At 38.6% G+C, this 20,348-nt stretch overlaps 1 protein-coding gene across 1 annotated transcript in view; it reads right to left on the bottom strand.

Annotated features, from left to right (window-relative positions):
• Positions 1 to 20,348, bottom strand: part of HHIP (hedgehog interacting protein) — a 74,547-nt gene that overhangs the window by 51,230 nt on the left and 2,969 nt on the right. Inside the window, exons 2-4 of the mRNA XM_086747413.1 lie at positions 15,940 to 16,135; positions 4,603 to 4,759; positions 3,602 to 3,803 (exon numbers count right to left, since the gene is read on the bottom strand). Of these exons, the coding sequence (XP_086603539.1) occupies positions 3,602 to 3,803; positions 4,603 to 4,759; positions 15,940 to 16,135 (555 nt within the window). The remainder of the gene's footprint in view (positions 1 to 3,601; positions 3,804 to 4,602; positions 4,760 to 15,939; positions 16,136 to 20,348) is intronic.

Raw genomic sequence — 20,348 nt, 5'->3', positions numbered from 1 at the left:
AGTGGATTTATAAGCAGAAAACGACCATGTAACTACAGGGACTGGATTTGACCATTGGCAGTAGTAAGATGTAAACTTGGCTACTTTGTACAGTTCTGAGGTCCTTCATCTTAAAAGGATGTTGGGAAAGTTGAATGATTTTAGGGAAGGACTGCAAAAATGATTTGAGGACAAACAGTTGCAACCCTAGAGCTACTTAGCTTTTCAGAAAGTATTTTGAAAGGTGATTATACCATTTAACTCCCAAGAGAAGTGGCAGGTTCTTCCTTTTTTTGTTGTTGCCAAATCATACCTTGATGCCTTTCCTTATGAACAATATGTTTTAGACCAATATATTTTAGCCCAATAGATGTTATTGGGCTCAAGAGACAAGAGAGTGAGTGAGAATTGATGTAATAGGTTGTACTACTACATTTTATAGTGTTTGCTAAAGGTTTCCAAATCTTAGGAAATAGTACAGTTAATAAGATAAAATACAGCCACAAGAGTAAGGAAATCTGGAGAACTACTAGAGCATTCAGCATTTTTCTGTAAGTTAGATGCAGTCTTGAGTACAAGGTGACTGATCTTGGAATAATAACATATTCAGCACTGCTACATCTCAAGAAATCATTAAATTCAACTATTTAGAATATTTTGATCCTTTTTTTTTCCTACTGAGTGCATTATGGGATAAAATAATATTTGCCCAATACTTTTAAAGGATTTAATTATTTTGCTTAACTTTTAAACAGTAGATTCAGGTACATCAGGACTATTTTGTCTTGATAATTGATTAAGGTCTCCTTAAACACCAGTGAAATCAAAGAATTACTGTTATCAGTTCAATTGCTTCTCATTAAAACTTTCTGCCTCTCTTCTACTTGGCAATAGTTTAAAACAAAAGGAAAATAGTGATAGTGAAAATCAGTCTGAAAGAAAAAATGGGTACTAATATTTTCATTTTAAAATTGTCTTTGCTGCATAACTTCAAAGGAGCAGCTGTAAAATGTTGCCCTGTAACTAACAAATCTCTTCACCACAACATAATGGAGCAGTAAATCACCAGAACAAGGAAACAGACTTTTAGGGTTTTTTTTCTGGTAAATGCTTATTCTTTTCTTCTACGTACATGCCACATGCGCAGGGTACTTTGTAATATTAGTGGGCACAGGTGATGGAATCAATATTTTCTCCACTACACTGGGCTAGATATTCCTAAATAGTTGAGCCCAGGGGTGTGTCCTAGATCAGAGTTACAGGTGCATGTCTCACTCATGTCCTTACTCAACTTTGGGGCAAGACTGAGGTGCACAGCTTCCTTCTTTTCACCACATTCTTGAGATAGAGAAGAAAAGGCTAAGAGTGACAAGAAGGGACTTGGCCAAGTGCCCAATCCATCCGCACATATTACAATACTTATGTGGCCAGTTTGACATAAAATACATTGGAGAGGGCCACAGATATGCAATTAGCAAGTTCTTCATTAAGATACATTCATGACTTCCAACAACTAAGTTGAAAAATAGAAGAACAGAAAAGCATTCCTGCTAACTGTGCTGTCAAAGAGGATTAGAAATTGGGAGATGTGCAGAGAAAAAATGCTTCATAAAAATGCTTCTTAAGCTCTTCAGAGCTTTTTTTTTCTTTAAATTTAAAATCTTCAGGAATCCTGCATCTAATTTTCTCTTGAGCAGGGCCTCCAGGAAGCACAAGCTACCATCATCCATTCATGGCATCTCTCTCTGTTATGAAATACTTCTACGTGCTTGTGCTAATTCCATCTGAGATACTATCAGGATGTAAAATTATCACTTCTTCTCTTTCATTTGAACTCCTTAAAATTAAACCATATAACTGTCAGTAGATTTCACTGCAGCAACAATTTTCAAGCAGAAACCTCAATGACTTCAATGAACATTAAAAGCCAATGGACCAATAAAACATATGCATCAGGTTGTACCACTCTTCTTACTTTCCATTTATATCCACAGACCTTCACAGGACTGACCAACAAGGAGCAACTCCAGATAATCCTATTTATGTGCTCAGGTTAGCAGGACCAGTGGAGAAGCCCTGCAAGCTCACTCACAGCCATGTTAGGGGTTCCAAATGAATTTCATCAACACAGGGACCATTAGTTCCATTAGAGGAACAAACCAGCGTCTTTGTAGGAGGGTATCATGGCTGACTCCTATACAATGCAGTCACCTCCCTTCCTCTGTTTTTGTGTATTGTTTTCCTCCTTATCTGACTGCCAGTGCTGTGATGAGTGAAATTATGTTAGTGAGATCAGAACTAAAGTCCAGGATTATTTTAATGAAGGAAATATGTCATTTCTGTTTCTTGGTTATATCAACCTCATGATAATTTTAAGTGTATTCTTTGGAAAATCATCATGAAACAGATTTGCTGCTTTGTGACAATGTAACTATTTAATCAGTCCCAAATTTCCTCTTACATTAGAAGAAGAAGAGAAAATAAACCACCACTATTTTACTCTATTTTACTCTATCAACATTAAAAATATCTTATTGGAACAGCTGTCTAAAACACTTTTCAGAGGCATCAGTTTAAATTACCTTTCATTCAACTACAGCTGCATAATCTTTTTTTTTTTTTTTACTGCATACAACATATATCTATACAAGTTTGAAAAAACAGCATGTGCTATGCCTTTTAAATCAATATAGTTTGTCATTTTTTTTTTAATTTGAGATTACTCTGTCAAGAGTATGTCAATATATCTTTAGCTATGAAGGCTTTATGATATACAGTCCTCGCTGTTCTAGGCAAAACCTGATTACAATTTAGATTTGCTTTATATATCTGGATTTTACTTGCATTACCACTCTAAAATGTGACAAGAAATCAACACAGAGCAACACTTAAGATATTTCCAAAGTAAAATACCCCCCAACAGACTTAGGAGTTTTCCAGTAATACTTACCCTATACCTAGATGTAATTTATTACCTCCACCCTCCAATGTATTCCCATCATTGCCCGTTCACCATTCACTCCCCTGATCATGAAAGTGTTCCCATTAAACACAATGCAAGCTGTTGCACCAACCTGTCTGCATGTCTGAATTTAGAGGGTCACTCACTTTTTATGTGCATCTCAAATACATGCCGTTTTAAAGCAGCCTCCCACCAAGGGCAGCATTTGAGGTTGAGCCACGAGGGAGTGAGCACCACTGCCCCTCTCCCAGGGGTCCCCGAGCACTCCCAGGTCTGGCTCTTGGGGCACCCACAGGCCAGGGAAAGCCATGAGCCAAACTTGCTGTCACTGGAATCACAGTGGGACAGAAATGAGCCCATAGGATGAAAATACAAACATAATGCTGTGTGTTGCTGGTGCTAGATAGTTTCTTCTGAACTTAAAGTGAGGAAAAATTGAAGGTAAAGAGAAAAATGTGATTACAGTTATAAGTCGCTATGTTTTCCCTTCCTGAAATGAGGAGGTTTTTACTTCTTTGCCAGATAGAACTGTAGTGTCTGTTGTCATTACTCTTCTTTTTTATTATTTAAAATAAAATAATTCCTGAAAAACATTTCTTCCCTTTATCCCCATGTACAGGCTAAAATATAAACAGATAGAGATAAGTAAAAAAATCCAACCTTTATTCCACTTTGAACAAGCTTGTGTATATCCAAAAAAGGTTCCTTGAGTATGTCTCCTTCAGGACTCAAAATCTTCACATATCCTTCTTTCTCAAGAATGAAGAGGCGATGGGATCCATCCCCACAATGTACTGCTCCAACAGGCTGCCTTAGTCCACTCACAACCTCCTGAATACAGAAGCAGTTGTGCTTGTGTTTTCTAAAAAAAATTTAAAACATTGTGAGAAATTTCTTTTTTTCTCATAACCATGACACAACAATGTCCCTAAAAGAGAAAATTATTGCTCTGCAGTGATATTAAAAACACAGTTGTACAATCCAGAATAAGTTATTTCGTTGAATGTATGCAAGCAGATAATACTGACAATCAATCTGAACTTCACTTAAGCAAAATTTGGTTTGTTTACAAGAAAGAGTAAATTAATTAATCTTAGATCTCAAATGTAGAAAAAATAGGAGAGAAAAAAATTGGTAAAAAAAAAGATAAAACCATTTATAAATACAAAATTTCTACTGTACAATAAACACAGTAAATTCCAGCAATTTGACAAAATCTGGTTTCTAAAACCCATTTAAAAATAATTACTTATGATGGGACAATCTGATTTAATTATTTTCAATGAAATGAATGAAGTAAATTGAAAATCATGAAATAAATATTTAACTAATAGATTTACTGTAATATTAGTGATATTAAATTCAGACAGAAATGGCTTCCTAGAACTAGGTCTGATCCGTAGGGTGGACCATAACCAAGATCCACAGGGCAGATCAAACTGGTGTTCTAACACCTTTTCAGCAACGCGAACATCAACTGGTACTGAAATACTGAAGCCGTTGTAACTTTCTCTTTTGACATACACTAGCAGCAGCAAAAGAAAGTAACATCTGGAAAACACAGCTGCTGAGCATAAGCACACACTGAGCTGTTTCACTGTGAAAACCACAGGCTTTGCTAGGGGTTTTTTTCAGATTAAACAGCATTTATCTTTATGAACCTGCTGATCTCTTCCTCTTTGTCATATTCTTCCATGTGGTCCAGGGAGTTAGAAGCTGGCCCTCGCACTTGTTTTCTTGGAAAATCTGGAAAGCATACACCACCATCTTTTCTTGCATAGTAAAAGCAAAACTCATCAGCTGTAGTTTGGAGAAAACCTTAAAAATGCAAAAGAGCATACAAATGTTTAGTGTGTTGTCATATCTGCAGTTTTGTGCTGTCAAACTAATCTTTAAATAGATTATATGTTGAATGGAAAAAGAAGTCATTTTATACAAAGTGCTATCTGCAAAAAAGACTTGCTCTAAATAAATACAAACTGATTATTACATTGCATAGTATATTCATCTGTATTTGTATTAAACCTTATTTTCAGTGTGCTTAAATAAAAATACCGATTCATTCAAAATGACACTACAGTTCACTCATTAAAAAATTAAGAGACAAAGTTCAGAGTTGAGGCTGTGACATACTTTTCCCTAATTTAAACCCTATTAATCAAGTGTAATATCTGCTGTAAAATAGCTTGAGCAGCTTTCATTAAACTTGTTTTGGTTTTTTTTTTTAAAGTGGCTTGATGTAGTAAAAATTTCAGTAAAGATTTCGGTAAAAGATATGCAGTAAAGACTTTGTGGAATGCTTGCAGCAAAGGACATCAGTCGAAAAGGCAAATAATTATTTCTCTCAGAAAGTGAGTACTGCTGAAAACTGCACCGTGTTGACGTGCAGTTGGCCTCTGGTTGACTCCTGGCATTAGAGTGGGTGAATATAGCATCCCATTAAGAGATCTGCTTCCTCAGCCTCCATCCCCTAAAAAGGGAGATACGTCTTATGCTGCCGTGGAGCTGGCTTTAAGCTGGCTTGGATGAAAGGTGGTCTTTAGGTTTTAGGTTAAAATGGGAAGGAGTTCAAAGAGCCAGGGAAACAAGAAGTTGGTAAAATGAGAGCCTTTGAGGAAAAACCTTGCCACTACTGATATTACACTATGTTTAACGACAGCAAAAATATCTATTTCTGTCCACAAACCTACTTCTAGTAATTTCTATCCAGTTTTCAATCATTAGCATTAAATCTAAGAAGACAGAATTTGGCTAGTTATACATGTACTATTTTACTAAAACTCATGTTAAGACAATACACCTTAAGTTACCTTCATTCCTCTTTGCATTATTGGCATACTGTCTTAGGATGTGCTATGGTCCAGGACATAACTCACAGAATACATAGAATTAGCACTTAATTGGAATTAGAGACCTAATTTATGCATGGCTTTACCACTTGTGAATAATGCAGTAATCCATAGATCTTGGCCATAAAACCTCTGGCTTACAATGTAAATAAGAGCTGATCAGGGACAGCTGTGTTTCATTGGAAAATGCCAATTTCTTAAAAGCAAAGCTTTTTCAGAAACATCAGTTTTGACAAAATTTTAGTTAACATGGTGTTTCTGGTCCAAACTCAAAACTTCTGGTCTAATTGAGAAAGAGAGAAACAGACAGCAAACCTCGTATCACTGTGCTCCAATGTGTTGTAATTAGGGTGTTTCAGTAGGAAGAGGAATATTCAGGTCAATGCCCCTCATCTGTCAGGCAAGAGTTTGACCCTAAGTCTCCCATTTCCCAAGTAAATGTCCTAACAACGACTTTATTAGCTATCCTGGGGTGGTCCCTCTGTGGCTTTCTTCATGGAAAATTTCGAAAGAGTTCAATTTCTTCCTTATGTGGAACAGGAAAATTTTTTAGATCCCAGAATTTTTGTGGAGTGGAAAGCCTTTCCCACCCAACTATACTTCTTTTCATATGCATCTTCCTTTAAAAATATTGGAAAAATAACATGACAAAGCCTGCCTTTGGTTTCTATAAAATAATATCTGGAAACACACATGGTAGTGTGTTGTGGTGTAAAAGTTTAATTACCATGATTTGGAGCTTCAGTAAATATCATCTCTGAGGAGCTGTTTTTAATTTATAGTAGTTATTTGGAGAAAATGTGAGATATAATTTCAAGTGGAACAACTGAAGAGGAATTCTGATACAATTATGGAGTAGTACTCCAAGGCTTGTAGATATAATGCCAAAATCCAAGGTAATCTAAAATCTTGTTGTTGAATTATTTGACTTAAGAATACACAGTTTTGTCTTTAAGAATTTATTTCGTTAAGCACAGTTGGTTATTCACGAAAATGCAATAGCAAATTAGAGGTGTACAATTTCTAAGAATTTCTAGAATTTTTCAAGTATACCATCTACTATTTACTGAAGACAAACTACTCTTGGCTTGACTGGTATCTTTAGGCAGAAGAACCGAGGGCATATTATGATCATATTGTTTACTCGGTACATGTTCATTTAAAGTAACAATCAGATGCAAACTCACTTGACTAATGCCTCATGCAATGACTTTTCTTATATGTAAGACCAATCCCTTTGCCTTATGAAATGTTTTACCATGCACTTAAGTACATGTTGCTTAGCATGTTGCCTTTTGCTATTTAGCAAACCCATCAGCAGGTTCCAACAAAAGATAAGGCTTGGGTTCCATTTTCTTCAGGAATGCTCATAAAAAATGCGGTTTGAATTGAAGTATGAAAATCAGTCAGTAAATTGCTAAAATGTTGCATTACTGAAAGGAATGTAACCTCTGTAAATACAGTTTCACCTGTATTGGAGCACAATTGAAGCTACAGCCTAATTATTTTCCTTTGTCGCCCCTCCTTTTTCTGATTGATGGTTGTATTATTGGGGATGGAATTTAGATCTATAAAAAACACAGTAATTTTTAAAAAATCAACTTGTGTTATATATGCTAGATTCAACATACTAACAGCTTCACTAAAGACAGTTCAAAAAACATTCGCTTCTACTCTCCTATCTGCTTGTAGCCATTTAATTTCTTCTTTGTCGTGCGTAGACCATAAGATCTTTAGAGCAGAGTTTGCCTTTTTGTTCAGTGTTTGTACAGTGTCCAGAAGAACAGTCCTTGACAAGTGCCCCTAAGCACTAGAACTGTTCGGAGAAGAAAAAAAAAAAAAAATCATTTTGCTCAGTCTGCGTTTATTCAAATACAGCTCTGTCACTGTCCTCTATGAGAACTGTGCCTAATAAGGACTACAACATTTGGTCCTGTGTGAATTTCTGTACTTATTACTTTATTTTGAGTCATACATATCATTACAAATTTCCTACCAGTTGTGTATGTGTTTACAGAGCAGTGCCCCTGTAAACAAAGAAAACTGAAATCACAGAGGAAGATTAAATATAATGTTCAAGTGTTGTACATGTCAGATTTTGCACAAGCTTGCATTTCTGTGCTTTTAAAACTTTCTGTCTTGCAAACAAGAATCAAACTACAGACTTTTCAGTTCAGACAGTTACAAAGAAGGCTTTCTGTGTTTGGCTTTATAAAAAAAAACCATAGGAATAGGTTGCATGATTTCAAGCTTTTTCAAAAGAAAACATCTGCTCTCAGCTGATCCTCACCTCCTCTCTCCACTCATATTTGCAGTCAGTTATTCCTCACATTGCATCTTCCTTCCTATCCTACCTTCACCACATTCCACTTCGCTGCATTCCCTGCTTACCCATCCCTCTGCCTGTTCTTTTCGATATACAACTCAAATGTTGTGGTAGCATTTGTCCTGGCCCTCACAGCAAGCCAAGTTCCTATTCTCTCCCTTCCTTTTTGCCCTGCACAGAGAACTGAATATCAGCCACTCATCTGAGTAGACCTACGCTGGCTTAGAGAGCATCTGGAAATCAGGGTCACCTGCTTTACTCCTGCTATTATTGGCTTCAAGCATAGAGTTCAGTATCGCATAAAAGAAGCATTTTCCTGTTTGGTTTTTTTTTTTTCAGATTTGCACTTTTGACAGCTAGATGTGAATTTGTTAACAAAAACCACATTCTCTCTCTCCTCTCAAATCTCAGTGAAAACTAAACCAAGGAGGTGATTCCAGATTGATTCTTTCAAAATGTAATAAGTTCAGTGTCAGCTCACATCACTTCCTGCTGGTTTTCAAGTGACTTGTGGCCCCCTTTTCATACTCACACATTACACGTACCTGCACACAGGCAGTGCCGGGGTTAATCCCCTTCTCTTGTTAGTAGTAGCAACATTATGAGCCCCTACTATTTTTTTGCAGGTTGACTATGTTGACTGTGACTATTAGTTGACTAGGTTAGAACTTCTGGAAGTGTTCTGTGGGTTGCAGAATTTCTTAGGAGATTTCTAGCATTTTGGGCTAGGGTGCCCCTGTTTGGAATTAAAGTATTCATATCAAGCATCCCTTCTGGTAATGTCTGGATTCAGATTTGGGCCTGGATCTGAATTCACCCACAATCATCTGGAACTGATTTCTTCAAATGAAAATAATGGGGAGCACATAGTTCAAAATCTGTCCAATGTCCTCGGATGGCAGAATGCACCATGGCTGTGGCACAGGTTTGTTCTTTAGAATATGTCACTTTGACTCACACAGATCAAGTTTCTGCTTCTGCCTCAAGGGAGAATCAGCCGTGCCTTTCATTACTAGCTATATTAACAATAAATATTAGACAGTCTTCTCTACCATCCCTGGGACAGGCCCAACAGGCAGACAGGACACATGACACGGAGGATTCCCTATCCTCTTTCCACCTGGCTGAATGCGGCGACTTAAGGGATAGGGGGGAATGGCAACAAGTTTCTGCCTGGCACAGGCACGTCTCCTCTGTGACTACCCCACCTTCCCAGGTGCCCTTGCGTAAGAGGTATGAGGCTCTGCAAGTGGAATTGAACAGTAACGAGAATGATGGTTCACCTAGCTTGGAGGTATCACTGAAGTGAAGTCAGCCTATACCTTGTACCTCTTCCATGAAGAAAAAAAGACAGGTCATTGTCAGAGGAGACTCTCTTCTGAGGGGAACAGAAGGCCCAATATGCAGACCACACCCACTTCTTAGGGAAATCTGCTGCCTCCTTGGGGCCCAAGTTAAAGATGTGAAGAGAAATCTTCCTACCCTGGTATGGCCCTCAGATTATTATCTATTACTGATTTTTCAGGTAGGCAGTAATAAAGTTGCAACAAGAAGTCTGAGGGCAATCGAGATATTTCAGGGCCTTGGGATGAGTGGTTAAGGGATCAGGAGCACAAGTAGTGTTCTCCTGTGTCCTAGTTGCACGGAATGATGAGGGAAGAAACAGGAAGAGCCAGCAGATCAATACCTATCTCTGAGCCTGGTGTCACCAGTAGAATTTTGGGTTTTTTGATCATGGGTCGGTCTACACAACAACAGGCCTGCTGGCGACAGGCTCAAAGTGGGAAAAGGATCCTTGCACAGGAGTTAGCAGGGCTCATTGAAAGAGCTTTAAACTCGATTTGGAGGGAGAAAGGGGTAAAACCAGGCTCGCTAGAGATAAGCCTGGGGGTCTTATCAAACATGCCAATGTTTGAGGGACGGTGTGCTAGCAAAGTCCTTTGATCTGCCATCTCAGGAGAGCTAGGGGATGGAGATCCACGCAGCAGGAAAGACACGTGGGTTATTGATGCATTAGAAACCACAGAAGCACCTGAGAACGGTCACGTAGGAATTAGGGCTTCTCCCCTCACGAAGACAGCGGGTTCAGTAGCCTAACTGAAGTGCTTCTACACCAATGCATGCAGCATGGGCAACAAACAGGAGGAGCTGAAGCCATTGTGCAGCAGGAATACCACGATATAGTTGCAGTCACGGAAACATGATGAGATGAGTTGCACAACTGTAGTGCTGCAATGGATGGCTATAAACTCTTCAGAAGGGATGGGCAAGGAAGGAGAGGTGGTGGGGTAGCCCTGTATGTTAGGGAGTGTTTTGACTTTCTAGAGCTTGATAATGGTGACGATAAGGTTGAGTGTTTATGGGTAAGAATCAGGGGAAAGGCCAACTAGGCAGATATCACGGTGGGAGTCTGTTACAGACCACCCAACCAGGGTGAAGAAGCAGACGAAATATTCTGTAAGCAGCTGGGAGAAGTCCCACAGTTGCTAGCCCTTGTTCTCGTGGGGGACTTCAATTTACCAAATGTCCACTGGAAATACAATACAGTGGAGAAGAAACTGTCTAGGAGGTTTCCTGGGGTGTGTGGAGGATAACTTCCTGGCACAGCTGGTGAGTGAGCCAACTAGGGAAGGCACCCTACTGGACCTGTTGTTCGTGAACAGAGAAGGACTTGTGGGTGATGTGATGGTTGGAGGCCGTCTTGGGCATAGCAACCACGAAATGATAGTTTTCAATTCTTGGAGAAGTAAGCAGCGGAGTCAGCAGAACTGTTACCTTGGACTTCCGGAGGGCAGACTTCAACCTGTTTAGGAACCTGGTTGACAGAGTCCCCTGGGAGGCAGTTCTGAAGGGCAAAAGAGTCTGGGAAGGCTGGACATTCTTCAAGAAGGAAATCTTAAAGGCACAGGAGCAGGCTATCCTCATGTGCCAAAAGATGAGCCAGTAGGGAAGAAGACCAGCCTGGCTGAAAAGACAGCTTTGGCCGGAACTCAGGAAAAAAAGGAGAGTTTATGACCTTTGGAAGAAGGAACAGGCCACTCAGGAGAACTACAGGGATGTCGTGAGGTTATGCAGGGAGAAAATTAGAAGGGCCAAAGCCCAAATAAAACTTGATCTGGCTACTGCAATAAAAAAAAAAACAATAAAACATGCTTCTATGAATATATTAGCATCAAAATGAAGGCTAAGGAGAATCTCCATCCTTTAGTGGATGCAGGGGAAATATAGTGACAAAGGATGAGGAAAAGGCTGAGGTCAAATTGCCTTTGACAATTGTCTTTGCCTCAGTCTTTAACAGTAAGACCAAGCTGGCAGACAGGGACAAGGGGAAATGGTTAGTGACCTGCTATACCACTTACATACACACAAGTCTATGGGGCCAATGAGATCCACCCAAGGGACTGAGGGAGGTGTTGGAAATACTCAAGCTCACTCAAGCTCAAGTATCACCAAGCTCACCAAACCATTTATCAGCAGTCCTGGCTCACTGGGAAGGTCCCAGTTGAATGGAGCTCAGCAAATCAACAAGAAGGGCTGGAAGGAGGAACTACAGACCTCTCAGTCTGACCTTAGTGCCAAGGAAGGTTATGGAGCAGATCATCCTGAGTGCCATTGCACGACACATACAGGACAACAAGGTGATCAGGTCCAGTCAGCATGGGTTTATGAAAGGCAGGTACTGTTTGACTAAACTGATCTGCTTCTGTGACAAGGTGACCCGCTTAGCGGATGAGGGAAAAGCTGTGGATGTTGTCCACCTAGACTTCAGTAAAGCCTTTGACACCATTTCCCACAGCATTCTCCTGGAGAAACTGGCTGCTTATGGCTTGGATGAGTGTACTCTTTGCTGGGTAAAAAACTGGCTGGATGGCTGGACCCAAAGAGTGGTGGTGAGTGGAATTAAATCCCATTTATGGCTAGTCACAAGTGGTGTTCCCCAGGGCTCAGTATTGGGGCCAGTTCTGTTTAATCTCTTTATGAACTATCTGGACAAGGGGATCAAATGCATGCGCAATAAGTTTGCAGATGACACCAAACTGGGCAGGAGTGTTGATCTGCTTGAGGGTAGGAAGGCTCTACAGAGGGATCTGGACATGCTGGATCAATGGGCCGAGGCCAATTGTATGAGGTTAAACAAGGCTGAGTGCCAGGTCCTGCACTTGGGTCACAACAACCCCATGCAACGCTACAGACTTGGGGAAGAGTGGCTGGAAAGCTGCCTGGCAGAAAAGGACCTGGGGGTGCTGGTCAACAGCTGGCTGAATATGAGCTGGCAGTGTGCCCAGGTGGCCAAGGCAGCCAATAGCATTCTGGCTTGCTTCAGGAACAGTGTGACCAGCAAGACTAGGGAAGTGATTGTCTCCCTGTTCTCTGCACTGGTGAGGCCGCACCTGTAATACTGTGTTCAGTTTTGGGCCCCTCACTACAAGAAAGACATTGAGGTGTTGGAGCATGTCCAAAGAAGAGCAACGAAGCTGGTGAAGAGTCAAGAGAACAAGTCCTACGAGGAGCAGCTGCTGAGGGAGCTGGGGTTGTTTAGCCTGCAGAAGAGGATGAGGGGAAACCTTATCACTCTCTACAACTGCCTGAAAGGAGGTTGTAGGGAGGTGGGTGTTGGTCTCTTCTCCCAAGTGCCTAGTGATAGGACGAGAGGAAATGGCCTCAAGTTGTGCCAGGGGAAGTTTAGATTGGATATTAGGAAAAATTTCTTCACTGAGAGGGTTATCAAGCATTGGAACAGGCTGCCCAGGGAAGTGGTTCAGTCACCATCTCTGGAGGTATTTAAAAGATGTGTAGATGTGGCACTTACAGACATGGTTTAGTGGTGGACTTGGCCGTGTTAGGCTTACAGTTGGACTCTGATCTTAAAGGTCTTCTCCAACCTAAATGGTTCTATGACCTTGAAAAACTTAAAATTGATACTGTTTGAAGATACTACATCAAGTTACTTAACTCCACTGTCCCCATCAGTAATTACTTAAACTGAGTAAAGATCAGATGAGAAATAGTGAGAACAGTCACCTGGGATGAAACAGGGAAGTTCTAATCTCATCGACTTTGTGAAACATTACACCATCCTGTGGTGGCATATCCATACAATCCTAACAGCTATGGTTATTATTCTGTTTGAATAAAGAATCTGGTGCACTTTTTCTTTGGATTTTCCTAAAGAAGTCAATGGAAGTTCTGATACAGTCATAACTGGTGGCGAACTGCTGTCTTCGAAAGAGTTAACCAAGGGTCTGCTGGAGTTTTCATTTTTGCAAAAAGAGACAGAACAATAAATTAATTTTTGTAGCTAACTCAGCAAAAAACCTGATGTATAATTTCTTAGTCTTCTTGGTTAATATGTACCGCTAAAATTTCAATTCCAGAAAAGATGCTTGCTGTCTTAAATCGCTAACAATATTTCTCATTTGTGCAGGACTTAAGGGATAAAATTATTTTTGTAGTCAGCAATTTCCTTAAACTCCTTTGTATTGGTGTTCAGAAACAATTAGCACTCCCTAATGGAGGCAGAGTAATTATTTGACTTTAACAAATGCGCTGTGAATCATTGCCAGAGACCTTGGGTTTGGGGGCCTGTTAATTTCCAACTCTTTGTTTAATCCTCCAGGCTAAACTGAAAACATAGCTTCCACATTTTCTATTTTTTTCTTTCTTTTGCAATAAATATTATTATGGTCTCACAAGTAAAATAAAAAACCAAGTACGTTATTATTTTATTTATTTATATTTTAGAATGTGTAAGACTCTTAAACTATATTAAAATCCTGTAGGCCATCTTCTCAGAAAGAAGGACCTGAATCTTACTGAAATAATACCTTCAGGAAATAATAGTGTGGATTTCAAAAACCGTATGTACCAGTCAAGTTGCCAAATTAACCCTGTTGGTGGATGTAAGTACGCTGGTGGATGTTAGTACAACTCACTTTCAGAACAAGTATTTAGAATGATTATTAGCATCTGATTGATGTAGGAAAAATCTTATTTTAACTGATGCTAAAGTGTGTAAGCTCTTTTCCTGCAAAGCACAGTGCTCTGTCCAGTGCTAAAGTTATGCTTTCATCTGGTTATCTTTCAAGGCAACCTGGGTGGTCACAAAAAGCACTTGACATCTTGATGCACTTCAGCAGTTTTACATATACACAAACTTTGTAGAAAAATAAATTTGTCATTCGTCACCACGTATGTTGATCTGGGGAGTGAGGTTCCTGTGGCTATAGCTCCTGTGCTGCTCAGCCCCTTCTCATTCTTTCTCCCTTTCTCCGCCTCCTCCTTCTTTCTGCCTTTCCCCTCTTTCACTTTTTCCAATTAAACAAATTGTTTCCCAGAAACACAGAAATTCACAAAACAACTGTGAGGGACTTGCTCTGCATTCTATGCTAATCATTTGCACTAGCTGCAAACTCATGTCAAAAAAAAGTCTTTATGCTGACTTCTTATATGGGCCAAACATTTAGAATATCTAATCTGTTATCGCTGTTTAGCAGGCAGTCTTGGCAACTGTGATCTATTCTGCTTTGCTTTCGGGAATGTGATAAAGAGCAAGAAACAGCTGGTTTAAGAACGCCTTAGAAACATCCCCTAGTTTATAAAGACAATAATAATATTTTCATATTTGGATGGGTTGAGATACATGTTAAACCACAGTAAAGGGAAAAAGTAAGTAAATTCAAAATGTTTTCTCAAGTCAATAAAGGAACACTACAAAAAATCCCTGCACTCTTGGGATTTCAGAGAAAACAAGTACACACTGTACACATGCAATTAAAAAACCCTCCTCCAAGTCTCATCCACTTAAACTATCCCCTTTACTCAAATGTGTTTATATTATATTACAAAGCTGTGTTTGTATGTCCAAAATGACTATTCACAAATTCATTTTTCATATCGTTATCAACTCTTTTTTCCAGTCTGTGTTGCTAGTAAAAAAAAAATAAAAATCTTAACCGGTTTAATTATTTTCTCCTGTGTGGCGTTATTTGTAAGTAGTGTTTGGACAGGGAAAAAAGCATAGTTTAAAAATGACAGTCTTAAACATATAAATAATTTACTATTGAGAATACCAAAGATGTTATTTAATACAATAGTGTACTAAGACAGTAATAAGACAGAAAAGAACCATGTTCTGTGGTTACTTTGTTGATATAATTAGAAGTGATAGCACACATTCAGTGACTGCCTTAGACAACACAGGTCAAATTCTGGTTTTGGTTATGTCCAGCTAACTCTACTGACTACACGGAGGAAGTGTTAGGTTAGTTAAGAACTGGGTGGTTAACAGCATGTTGGAAGTGATTCAAAGATCACAGAAGTCTATCCAATCTCCCTTTTATTTCAGTGGGCTTTAAACCCTGTGGAAAAGACATCAGTTTCTAGGGTAACAAAAGCAGGAAAAACATTTTACTCATCAGCTTTTAAAAGTCTATAGCAAACAGCCAGCATCCTTTATTACTTGCCTTTTAAAGCTATCTATAATTGAGAATAGCCTTTTGGATAGCCAACTACTTGTTTACATGATTTGAATGAACATGCTGAAATTTCAGCAAAGGTAATAGTTTCAGGTGCCTTTGACAACAAACAATCCTGTGTTCCACACGGAGTTTAACAGGAGGCTGGCAAGAAAGCACTCAAGATATTTACCTCACTACATAAGATCTTCTGTGAAGACCCTGAGATATTCTGTCTTTGCTTGGGGAAAATCCTCTGGATATCAATGAGAATTTTACCTGCTGAAGAGCTGGATCTATAACCACTCAGGCAGTACCAACATTTCAAAACAGACATCCTTTAGCCCCGTATTTTGTTATAAATTTTACCTGGTATGTGACCTCTGCAAGTATAATAGAATTCTTTACAATAGTCTTTGCACAGGTAGGGAAGAGTGAGTTCTCTTTCAGGTGTTTCCCCTTTCTCAGGTGAGTGGAATAGGGTCTGAGCGTGAGGTGAGCAGTGTGCACATTTGATTTCCTCCAGTAGCTTCGCACATTCTGTGTTGTTGGTAACAGAAAGTATCTGCAAGCCACAAACCAGAGAAAAATAAACATATGACCTCTTTCCCCATCTTACACACAAAAAAAAGATTTCATGGTCTAATGTAATAAATAATGCTAGCAGAACCAATACAGTTAGTATAAATGCATCATGTTTCATGTCACCACTTCAGAAGTGCAAAGATACTATGAAATGCACAATACATCATTAGTACAGTGAGATTTTAAGCACTTACTTCTCTTTCTCAGATAAGAATAATAGTACTCAAATTATTTTATAGACTCACGCCCGCAATCCCTTAATCACTTGGTCAATCTCTGCACTAGAGGGATAATTTTCATAGAGGAGCTACAGCAGCAGGCCTTCTAGCCACTTCTCGTAAGAGAAATACTTAAAAACTTAACTTGTAAGGTGGCCTATTCATCTATTTAGAGACTAAAAATTAAAATTCTAGCATCAAAACACATCAGGAAAATCATATCTAGGTATTTGTTAAATAGGTGTATCTTGAATGCTACCGGCTACCAAAAAAACTGCTGCGGAGTTCAGCAGGTGCCTTGGATTTTGCGTGCTTTAAATGCTGCTCTGCTTTTTGCTCTTTCTAATGCAAACTACTTGGAGGTGGGACAAGCTGTATGTTTTCAGACATTTCTTTTTATAAGTGAGAAAGTAGAATTTGTTCATAACATCTTGTTTGTCTCAATATGAAATTGTAACTGTGTCTGAAAAAAGAGCATATATTATGCATAGTACTTGAAGAAGCACGAAACCATGATTGATGATGTGTTTAAGTAAACACAGGAGCCTAAGGAGTGCAATGTCATCAAATCATGAAAAATAATGGAAAACAGCATAGTCATCTTTATTAGTCTTTGAATGCAGTGCACTTTGCTAATCTATTGTTAACCACATGGCTTGTTTTTTGATCATTCATCCCAATGGTGGGTAGTGGGAAATGTGTTCTCAGTTGAGAGGGACTGAATCTGATCCAGTGCAAAAACATAGCTCAGGTTTTTTCTTCTATTTGTTTAATGCAGTTATAAACAAAGACTACAAGACACTTATATTAATGCGGTAAATATTTGTATTCTGTAAAATTTGTCAGTATTTGTAAAAAGCGCATTTGAAAATACTGACACAGTTTTGCTATAGTTCGTATCTCTGAGTTGATCTGTAGAAGGACTTTCCAATGTCGTTCCCTTGCAATGTAACATTGAAGGGAATGAACTAAATTACTTTTGATAAAACAAGTATAAGTATAAATAAGATGCAGACCATGCATGAAAACTCTTGATATGTTTGAGGATGCTGTTTCACAGGTCAGCTCTCTTCTAGGATGCAGTACTTTGATAACAGTTCTGAACTCAGCATTTTATTTATGGATCATCATTACACATAAACCCCAAACACCTGAGAGAAATGCACTCTCCATTGTTTTAAACAGACATCTGTTCAAAGTATTACACAATATATGGCCTGTGCAGTTACACAAAATCCTATTTAAAGGAACCTTAACTTCAAAGACAAACTCTTTCCAGGAAAATTTAGTCTTACCGTACATATATTGTCAAAAGACTATCTGAAATGTGCACTGAGGTTTCGTGGCGTAAGTTGGACCACTGACTAGAAGAACATCATTTGGCTTCTACCCTTATTCTGGAAGAGCTGCCATTGGCTTCAAAAAGAATTCCTCCAGATTTGCCAGGATTGTTAAATGCATTAAATGTTCTGCTCTTTAGTCTATCTGTTCTGAGACTGTTCTCAGCTTCATAGCACCTGCAGTTAAATAGTGTGACTAACATCTGCCACGTGTCAGACCCTTCTTGAAAATATAATTGTTTCACATCTTCTTTTGAAAAGGGTTTGTCTATTTTTTTTTCATTTTTAAACCCTGAGGATAGTAATTGATTAATTGCATGTTGCATGTACGGCAAAAATCCACAGCCCCAGCCCCTTCTCTCCTGAAAAAGTTTAAATTGTTTTTTTTTAGATTGCTCATTTGGGCCATAGCAGCAGAACTGTTAACCTTAGTCTTCTTTCTTGGGTTTCTGTTGTTGTTCTAAATATGGTAGATTTGGGGAAAAATGTCTTGAAGACAAGAACTAAAAATATAATGATAACTACAATAAACTGTAACCAAATTACATAATAACTAAAACTTTGAACTTGACTTAATAATACCTAGGACTGCAATCCAGGTAATAGAGAACAAGCTTTATATGCTTGCAGTAATCCACACTGCTGAGGCAATCTTCTGCATTAGCTGGACTTTCTTAAGGGATGATGGCATCCTGACCGTGGTACCTTGCGCTGCTGTGATTCTGACGGGAAATGCCCTGTATAAGTCAGTCAAGTCATTGGCTGTCAAATGGAACCAAGTCTGAAGCCAATAGGGGATTATCAAAAGCACTATCCATAAACGCTACTTTTAAAGAACATTACATCACCAAGAAGCTGGGAGCTCTCGTAAAGTAATGATGAAATTACCTATTTTGGTGTTTCCGCCAAAGGGAAGTGCACCATGACTACAGACTCTTCAAAGTACTTGCCTACATTCAGTAGTATCACCTGCTCTGCAGGAGTCTCAGATGTTTTCATCAGAGAGTTGATCTCAGGCAGTAGGCTTTCTTGTGGTAGCAGTATGATGGTGTGTTTAGAAGTACAAGTAAACACGAGATATTACTAGGTAAATATTCAGTGTGTTTATTGAATTAACTCCACAATGATGCAGATAGAAAATTGTAATTCTACTGGAAGACTCCAGAATGCATTGTGAATTGGAGGAGGAAAAAAAAAAAATTACAGGATAGCAAAGCTAATTTACTGTTTCATGTGGAAAACATAATTGACGTTGCCTGGTGATACAGGAGAAGTAATGCTTGCCAACATTTCAGTCCTCAAAGTTAAGACAAAAGGATCCTAATCCCCCTGAGCAGCTGCTATCCAGGAATTAACCACAGGAATTCACCCCCTCATGTCATTTCTGGAATGAATCTTGGTCATATAATAGCTAATCGGAAGATTAAGGAATGAGAGTCAATCAATTATCTGAAAATCAAGTACAATGTTATTTAACTTTTAGAATGCTCAAGCAAAATAGGGTGGTAACATTTGCTCTGTGTGAGGTCTGATGTATAACTCTGGCCTGGCTGGGAGATAAGACAACCATTCTACTATGAATTTCAGTAAATCGATAATGTATTTATCCTGGAGTCTATTAAACCAGTTTTAAGCGAAAGCTGAAATGCTTGTTCGAATGATGCTTTTTTTGTTGGATGACCTTAAAGTTGACAATGGCTTTGGCTTTTGAAGAAATGTAAACTGATTTCCTGCTTCAATTTTTAAAATCGTATGTGAAACCATCAAACTGCAGTGGTTTAAACTAACTGTGCTCTGGAAAATATGTAAAACTTCCAAACATTTATTGCAACATGCCTAATAATGATTATGCCTGCTGCTGACTAATTTACAACATCTGTAAGATCATCCTTTAATCTCTAACCACATGAAAGTAAAACGGGTAGACTAAAGGTAAGATAAATCCTGGAATGCGCAGGAAAGCATAGCATACTAAATTGGTTTATCAACAAGAAGAATAGTGCAAAGAAGGAGGAACAGAAGATGATACAATAGACAGAGATTATTTGCGTTTAATATTGTCATCTGTTTTGTGTACTCTGTCATATCTAGGTTGAGAAAGGCAGTATAATTTTGACATTAACAGAAAAAAAAAAACAGTTAAATAAGTCATTGGATTAAGCCGTATTTGATATACAAGCATTTATGTCTAAAAAATCATATGCTTACGAGATTGTTCAGCTGTTGGGTTGAACATATGCTTCTTCTGTATTATAGTGCTGGATTATGTCATTAAAGAGTTCGGTTTCAATTTTAGGGTAATATGTAAATAGATCATTGTACTAAGGCAGCTGTTAAAGGGACCCCAAGATGAGTTATTTGTTTAGTTGGATGTGTTCAACAATAGCCTTTGTTCGTGAAAGAGCCAGAGCAAACAAATGATTGTAAAAGGGCACACTTGAAAACAATTACTTTTCACCCATTCCTTGACAGCCTTGGCTGTGAAACCATCCAAGGTAGAGAGGACTTCTTTGCCTGTCAGGCTATAAGCAAACTTTTAGAAAAATGGATATTACAATGTTTGACTGGGATGTAGTAGCCCTCCATAAACAAGGAGATATTGCAGAAAAGTAGAAGACAAAGAGTTAAATGTCAA

Source organism: Chlamydotis macqueenii, chromosome 4, assembly GCF_036417535.1.
Source record: "Chlamydotis macqueenii isolate bChlMac1 chromosome 4, bChlMac1.mat, whole genome shotgun sequence".
Classification (NCBI taxonomy): Eukaryota; Metazoa; Chordata; class Aves; order Otidiformes; family Otididae; genus Chlamydotis; species Chlamydotis macqueenii.
This window is presented reverse-complemented; position numbering and strand designations above follow the sequence as displayed.